The 8,812-nt window shown below is 43.1% G+C and overlaps 1 protein-coding gene across 1 annotated transcript; it reads right to left on the bottom strand.

Annotated features, from left to right (window-relative positions):
• Positions 1-290: 290 nt before the first annotated feature.
• Positions 291-3,475, bottom strand: LOC141997085 (olfactory receptor 11A1-like). Its single transcript, XM_074969400.1, has 2 exons — positions 3,380-3,475; positions 291-1,277 (listed from the first exon to the last, which is right to left on the bottom strand). Exons 1-2 carry the CDS (start codon positions 3,473-3,475, stop codon positions 291-293), a joined length of 1,083 nt encoding a protein of 360 aa, XP_074825501.1.
• Positions 3,476-8,812: the final 5,337 nt, after the last annotated feature.

Raw genomic sequence — 8,812 nt, 5'->3', positions numbered from 1 at the left:
ACCACACACATGAACAAGAGTTTACCAGAGGGGTGGGTGTTAAGGGATGGGGCACAGCATGCTGAGCTCTGATTGGGCAGGGATGGTGTCCCTAGCCTCTGTTTGCCAAAAGCTGGGAATGGGTGACACAATGGGAGACACAACGGGTATCACTTAATGGTTACCTGTTCTGTTTATTCCCTCTGGGGCACCTGGCATTGGCCACTGTGATAAGACAGGATACTGGGTTAGATGGACCTTGGGTCTGACCCAGTATGGCCATTCTTATGTACCTCCATTTCATGCAAACGTTAGCAAATCGAGTTTGCCTTTACTGATTTTTGTGGGAAAGGCACACATTTCACAAGAGCTTTCCTCAGGGCCCTCTTCACCTCCTTGTTTCTCAGGCTGTAGATGAGGGGGTTGACCATGGGAGTCAGGACTGTGTAGAAGACAGAGAATACTTTGTTCAGGTTTCCCACTGTAGCACGATCTGGAAGCATGTAGACAATCATTAGCGTTCCATAGAAAATTGTCACCAAAATGAGGTGAGAAGAGCAGGTGGAAAAGGCCTTTTGCCTCTTGGTGGTGGAAGGGATTCTCAGGATAGAGGCGATGATAGAAATGTAGGATGTCACAGTTAATAGGAATGTGGGAAGGGTGAAGATGGAGGAGAGTATGAAGGTCACAAGTTCCATCTGGCTGGTGTCACTGCAGCAGAGTTTGATCAAAGGGGTGAAATCACAGAAGAAATGATCAATTTCATTTGGGCCGCAGAAAGTGAACTGTGCTAACAAAGATGTTGTGACAGTGCTAGCCAGAAAGCCACTAATCCAAGACAAAGATGCCATCTGGAGGCACAAGCTGACATTCATCTGCATTGCATAGTGCAGGGGTTTACATATTGCTAAGTACCGATCATAAGACATCACTGCTAGGAGAGCACATTCTACAGCTACCAGGGAGCTGAACCAATTAAATTGCATGATGCACCCACTAACAGAAATGGTTCTGTCCCCTGTCAGGAGACTGGCCAGCATCCTGGGCAGGATGGTGGAGGTATAGCCGATCTCCAAGCAGGACAGGTTCCCCAGGAAGAAGTACATGGGGGTGTGCAGGTGTTGGTTAGCCACAATTAGAACAACAATGAGGATGTTCCCAGACATGGTCACAAAGTAGATCACTAGGAACAGCGGGAAGAGAAGAATCTGTAGTTCAGGGAGATCCCCAAATCCCAGCAGGATGAATTTTATGATGGGCGTTTGATTTCCAGCTTCTGCATGGGTCTGGAAGTGAAGCTGGGGGAAGAAAAGAAACTTTATAGTATTCTTAGTATTAACTAAGTATCAACTAGTATTGCAAGGAGATCAGTTTTATACAAAATTGGTTTACATGTGTTCCAAATTGTATTTTTATTTTTTCTTGTGGCGTTTTCACTCGGATCTCTCCTAATGGCAATCATATGGAGGCTCAGTGTCTCTACAAAAAACATTACTGGCTTTATTGGTAACTCGATTATACTGAAAATGCATGTCCACTTTTTTGTCCTTTGATAAGGCACTCAGACACCGCAGCAATGATCATGTGAGAGAGAGAGAGGTTGTTTGAATCAAAGAATGGGAAGTCAGACAAACAGAGATAGATTGAGATCGATGGACAGAAGAATGGATAGGCAAACTGACAAAGAGAGAGACAGAGTGACACACACTCAAGAATGAATGAGCAGAGAGAGAGAGTAATTGTTGGACGTGAAGTATAGTGAGGCAGATGAACATAGATAGATATCTTTCATTATTCCCGCTTTCCAGGTTTTGCCCTCTGTCAAGGTTCCTTCCCCACTCTGAACTCTAGGGCACAGACGTGGGGACCTGCATGAAAAAACCCTTAAGCTTATTTTTACCAGCTTAGGTTAAAACTTCCCCAAGGGACAAACTATTTTACCTTTTGTCCCTGGACTTTATTGCTGCCACCACCAAGCGTCTAACAAATATATAACAGGGAAAGAGCCCGCTTGAAAATGTCTTTCCCCCCAAAATCCTCCCCAAACCCTACACCCCCTTTCCTGGGGAAGGCTTGATAAAAATCCTCACCAATTTGCATAGGTGACCACAGACCCAAACCCTTGGATCTTAAGAACAAGGAAAAAGCAATCAGGTTCTTCAAAGAAGAATTTTAATTGAAGAAAAAGTAAAAGAATCACCTCTGTAAAATCAGGATGGTAAATACCTTACAGGGTAATCAGATTCAAAACATAGAGAATCCCTCTAGGCAAAACCTTAAGTTCCAAAAAGACACACAGACAGGAATCTACATTCCATTCAGCACAGCTGTTTTATCAGCCATTTAAACAAAACAGAATCTAACGCATCTCTAGCTAGATTACTTACTAAGTTCTAAGACTCCATTCCTGTTCTGTCCCCGGCAAAAGCATCACACAGACAGAGAGAACCTTTGTTTCTCCTCCCCACCCCCTCCAGCTTTGAAAGTATCTTGTCTCCTCATTGGTCATTTTGGTCAGGTGCCAGCAAGGTTATCCTAGCTTCTTAACCCTTTACTGGTGAAACGGTTTTTCCTCTGGTCAGGAGGGATTTTAAAGGTGTTTACACTCCCTTTATATTGATGAGACCCTCTAATTCAATACATATTAATTTTGGCTTTCCCTCTCTGAATTGCCTGCATCTTCCCAGGCTGAATTTTGTTTTCTCCTTTTCTACCCATATTTCTAACCTCTGACTCTTTCTTCATCCTGACTTCAGACGCTCAATGGAATTCAGTTCCAAACCAATAATGGAGGAAGACATTCCTCTGAAACTCCTTCTACTTTCCCTCTGGCTAATACTGACTCTAAATCAACCCAGTGTGTTCTACATACATTTGCTACTCCCTGGTGAAGGAAATGTCAAAAAAAAGGTTATGTCTCCTTTCTGTCTAAAGCATTATGACCCCAATTCAAGAAGATACTCAACTTGCACTAGCTTTTAGCACAGGAGCAGTCCGATTAACTTACATGGGATTGCTCATAAGCTTAAAGTTATGCATATGTTTAAGTATCTTTCTGAATCAGAGTCTATAGTGGTTTCCAACTTAGAGGGGCAAATGTTGCAGTGGAAACAAAGGATTCGGCAAGATGATCTATCAAATCTTTTATCTTCCCTAAAGAGGATAGAAAACTGTGGAGCTACTTACAAATGGATGTGATATAGTCTCTGTCACTTAAAGTTATAAAAGTCATGACTGAATATGTTTCTTAAAGGTATGCCCTAATTTCAACCAGAAGTTGTCATTCTATGCAAGAATCACTGGCTGAAATTATCTTGCCTGTATTATGCAGGAGGTCAGACTAGATGACCATAATGGTTCTTTCTGTCCTTAAATTCCATAAATCTGTAAGTTGGTTTACCTTTAAGAAGGAGGTATTACCAGACAAAATCTCTGATGTGAACTCTTCACTCATAGTATTGACACCAGGATATGGGTTCTGCTGTCTATCTTCCATCCTCCTCATCATCATTATGATGCACGGGTGCTGGCTTCCTCTGGAGGAGCACCCATGGAGTCAGCGCCTATGTTCAGGTGAGGTCTTTCAATAAGGAGCCCTGCCTATGCTTGACTATATGTGTCAGTTCTGCTACCCAGCTGCATTCATTTTGCCTTCTATCCGTCTATTGAATGTCAGTGTCTCTCCTAATTCCTTATTTATTCGTTGTGGGAGAAGGGGAAACCTCCCTTGACATTTTAGCTGATGGCGGCAATAACAATGGCAGGGGTTTCCATGTGGGATTTGAACACAGTCCTCCCTTTTGTTCTTTTGAAAAAATCAGCCATTTTATTTATTGTTAGATATAGAGATGGTCCAGACTCTTTTTTAAAAACTTTTGTTTTCCACTGGAAAATGCCAGTTTATCAACACTGACACTGTTCTTTCAGAAGAGAAAGTTTTGACACATTTCCTTGTGTTGGGAATCCAAAATGACTGAGCTTGTCCAAACACCTCGTCTCAACATTTCCTAAATGAAAAGCTTCCAATTATTGTTGCAGCCACATTTGCATTTTTGCATTTCACATTGAAATTTATTTTAACTTATTGTAAAAAATAAAAAGGTCAAAATTGAAATGAAACATTTTGAAATTATGGGAGCAATGCATGTCAGCCGACCCAATCCCAGTTTTGTGGGGGGTGGGGGGGATTATCTTTTCACAGTAAAATTCAGGTTGAGATTTTCAGAGCTGCCCAAGGGAGTTAGATGCCTAATTTCCATTAGAAGGAAGGGGAATGGACATCCCATCCCTTAAAGGGCTTTGAATCTTTCATACTATCCATGTCCACTGATCAAAGGCAAACTATGTTATCTCAGTATGGTTTCTATATTTCTGTTGTTATTGGTCTAATGCCAAGAGATCTCAGCTGAGACCAGGGCCCCATTGTGCTAAGTCCTGTGCGTGTACATAGTAAAAAATCCTGCCGTGCTGAGAGTACAATCTAAATGGATTAAAGGTGGGAGTGGAAACTGAGTCACATAGCAGGGAAGTGACAGTGCTAGAAGTCAGTGGTAGCGCTAGAAAAGGAGCCCAGGTTTTCTGACTCCTTGTCCCAGGCTCTATAAAGTGTGCACAGCATTACTTCTACAAACTTTTGGCATTATCGAGTCATTTAAAGGCTCATATTTTCAAAGTTGCCCAGGAGATACGAACATACAGTTCCAACCACATCATGTGGGCATCTCTAAAAATCCCAGCTAAAATCTGTACATTTAACCCCGCAGGAAACTCAATATTTGTGACTTTATTTAGTCACAGGAACATTCAAACTCAGAGTGACCAAAATCACAAACACTTTTAGAGCTCATGTAGTGAATTTTGTGGATCTCAATTTAAATGTCAAGGTGCTGTTAAGTTATCAACATCATCTCTATGTCGATCTCTGCAGAGATTCTTTATAGCCTATGGACTCAGGCTTACAAGCACTTTCAATAGACTATGTACCTGAGAAAAGTTACTCATATGTATGTGTTGGTATGACCCACTCATGAATGTATGTTACCAGCCTCCGTCCCTAACCCCTAAGCCCCGTGCTGATCCATAGAGTATATGACTTTTACAGCCCATACTTACAAAGGTTTGGCTTTTTAGCTCATTCTGTACTGGTTCATATATTTAGCCCTTAACACTCCCTGTTCAGTTCTGGATGTGCCAGCCACAAGGGTGGTTGGAATATTTAGGACTAGGTCTCTATGAACATATATTAAAGCAGCAATCCTAAAAGTACAGTGCAAACCTTTGATCCTTAACATTTGAGGGTTTCCAAGCTGCCTAGGAGAATGGGCCCCCAATTCCCATTAGATTTAATGGGATTTGAGTATCCATATCACCAAGGCAGCTTTGAAAATCTCAGCTAAAATCTCTAAGTTTAAAATGACATGAAACTCAGCATTTATAATTCTATCAAGCCATATTAAGATGCAAAATTTGGACTGACAAAAAACACAGAAATCTTGTCCCTTTTTTGCTTGCAAAAAACCCCATAACTACCAAATAACAAACAAACAAAGAAACAAAAAACCCTCTTAACTGAAAAATCTGAAAACCAAACATTTTCAGTCCAAACACAACTTTTGTTTTCAGCTGAAATGTCTTGGTTTCCAACCAAACCCCTAATATTTTCATCTTGAAAACCCTAAATATATTTTATTTTGACAAAATTTTTTTTTTGGTTGGGGGAGCTAAAAGAAAAAAAGGATTGTCAGGGTTTCTTTTTGATAAGCAGAGTCACTTCTTTCCAGTATAAGTCCCCCATCCTGCAAGTATGACCAGTTTTTCTTTGTCCTAGATATATAACCTCTATTCAGCACTGGTGAGGCCACATCTGGAGTACTGCATCCAGTTTTTGGCCACCCACTACAGAAAGGATGTGGACAAATTGGAGTATGGGCTGTAAAAGTCATATACTCTATGGATCAGCAGTGATTTTGTATTTTCTTCCAGATCTTTGATGAAAATGTTGCAATGCTGCAATGACCTATCGGCCATGTTAAAACTCTCCTGTAGTGATACACACCAGGTCAGGCTGGTTACCTTTGTGTTGGTGTCTGTAGGGACATTACCCCATTTCTGCTACCTGTGGCCTCCTACGTTTATACCATCATCAGCATCCTGAGAATCAAGACCACCACCGGGAGGAAAAAGGATTTCTCCACCTGCTCCTCTCACCTGATTGTGGTGACCATCTTCTAAGGGACCTTGATCGTTATGTATCTGTCACCGACAGTTGACACTTGGAGAGAGCTGAATAAAGCCTTCCCTCCCTTTCACATGGTCCTGACTACCGCGATCAATCCCCTCATCTAAAGCAGTGAATCAGTGCATGCCTTTCAAAAGAAGCCACCATGTTCCATGTGTATTTTAGAGGCTTTTCAATGCTGAGATAAAATGGTCATTTTAAAAATAGCACGGGAAGACAATGAAAATATAGCTTGTCTTGTCATTTATTGAGCTTCTGTTTCTTCTCAAGAAAGTCATATGGGGAAAATTCTGCATGGCCAACACAATTATTATTATATACAGTAGAATTTCAGAGTTACAGACACCTCGGGAATGGAGGTTGTTCGTAACTCTTAAGTGTTCTGTAACTCTGAACAAGACGTTACGGGCTTCAGTGGGGGGAGGGGGATTGGATTATTTTATATTACAAATTGTATATTATAGTCATGCCTAGAAGCCCTACCTGGGATTGGGGCTCCATTGTACTAAGTACTGTACATACAAACAGTGAGAGACAGCCCCTGCCCCAAAGAACTCACAGTCCAAATAGACAAGGCAGACACAGGGTGGGAGGAGGAACAGAGGCACTGGGAGGGGAAAGGACTTTCCCAAGATTACACACTCAAGCCTGGGCTACACCTAAACATTAGGTTGACCTAGCTACATCGATGAGGACTGTGAAAAATGTCATGTCCTGTGCGATTTAGGGGGTCTAATGAAGACCGACTAAACTGACAGAGGAGCAATCTCCGGTCGACCACGGTACTCCAATCAAAGAATCATAGAATCATAGAATATCAGGGTTGGAAGGGACCTAAGGAGGTCATCTAGTCCAACCCCCTGCTCAAAGCAGGAACAATCCCCAACTAAACCATCCCAGCCGGGGCTTTGTCAAGCCTGACCTTAAAAACTTCAAAGGAAGGAGATTCCACCACCTCGCTAGGTAACGCATTCCAGTGCTTCACCACCTTCCTAGTAAAAAAGTTTTTTCCTAATATCCAACCTAAACCTCCCCCCCCTGCAACTTGAGACCATTACTCCTTGTTCTGTCATCTGCTACCACTGAGAACAGTCTCGATCCATCCTCTTTGGAACCCCCTTTCAAGTAGTTGAAAGCAGCTATCAAATCCCCCCTCAATCTTCTCTTCCGTAGACTAAACAATGCCAGTTCCCACTCCTCATAAGTCCTGTGTTCCAGTCCCCTAATCATTTTTGTTCCCCTCCGCTGGATGCTTTCCAACTTTTTCACATCCTTCTTGTAGTGTGGGGCCCAAAACTGGACACAGTACTCCAGATGAGGCCTCACCAATGTCCAATTGAGGGGAACGATCACGTCCCTCGATCTGCTGGCAATGCCACTTCTTATACATCCCAAAATGCCATTGGCCTTCTTGGCAACAAGGGCACACTGTTGACTCATATCCAGCTTCTCGTCCACTGTAACCCCTAGGTCCTTTTCTGCAGAACTGCTGCCGAGCCATTCGGTCCCTAGTCTGTAGCTGTGCATGGGATTCTTCCATCCTAAGTGCAGGACTCTGCACTTGTCCTTGTTGAACCTCATCAGATTTCTTTTGGCCCAATCCTCTAATTTGTCTACGTCCCTCTGTATCCTATCCCTACCCTCCAGCGTATCTACCTCTCCTCCCAGTTTAGTGTCATCTGCAAACTTGCTGAGGGTGCAATCCACACCATTCTCCAGATCATTTATGAAGATATTGAACAAAACCGGCCCCAGGACCGACCCTTGGGGCACTCCACTTGATACCGGCTGCCAACTAGAAATGGAGCCATTGATCACTACCCGTTGAGCCCGACGATCTAGCCAACTTTCTATCCACCTTATAGTCCATTCATCCAGCCCATACTTCTTTAACTTGCTGGCAAGAATACTGTGGGAGACTGTGTCAAAAGCTTTGCTAAAGTGAAGGAACAACACGTCCACTGCTTTCCCCTCATCCACAGAGCCAGTTATCTCATCATAGAAGGCAGTTAGATTAGTCAGGCATAACTTGCCCTTGTGGAATCCATGCTGACTGTTCCTGATCACTTTCCTCTCGTGTAAGTGCTTCAGGATTGATTCCTTGAGGACCTGCTCCATGATTTTTCCAGGAACTGAGGTGAGGCTGACTGGCCTGTAGTTCCCAGGATCCTCCTTCTTCCCTTTTTTAGAGATGGGCACTACATTAGCCTTTTTCCAGTTGTCCGAGACCTCCCCCGATCGCCATGAGTTTTCAAAGATAATGGCCAATGGCTCTGCAATCACATCCACCAACTCCTTTAGCACTCTCGGATGCAGCGCATCCGGCCCCATGGACTTGTGCATGTCCAGCTTTTCTAAATAGTCCCGAACCACTTCTTTCTCCACAGAGGGCTGGTCACCTCCTCCCCATGCTGTGCTGCCCACTGCAGTAGTCTGGGAGCTGACCTTGTTCGTGAAGACAGAGGCAAAAAAAGCATTGAGTACATTAGCTTTTTCCACATCCTCTGTCTCTAGGTTGCCTCCCTCATTCCGTAAGGAGCCCACACTTTCCTTGACTTTCTTCTTGTTGCTAACATACCTGAAGAAACCCTTCTT

This window comes from Natator depressus, chromosome 13, assembly GCF_965152275.1.
Source record: "Natator depressus isolate rNatDep1 chromosome 13, rNatDep2.hap1, whole genome shotgun sequence".
In the NCBI taxonomy this organism is placed as follows: Eukaryota; Metazoa; Chordata; order Testudines; family Cheloniidae; genus Natator; species Natator depressus.
This window is presented reverse-complemented; position numbering and strand designations above follow the sequence as displayed.

Coding starts and splice junctions, on each gene's coding strand:
- LOC141997085 (XM_074969400.1), bottom strand. CDS start 3,475: ATGGAAGATAGACAGCAGAACCCATATCCTGGTGTCAATACTATGAGT. Junction 1,278..3,379: donor GTAATACCTCCTTCTTAAAG/GTAAACCAACTT, acceptor TTCTTCCCCCAG/CTTCACTTCCAGACCCATGC.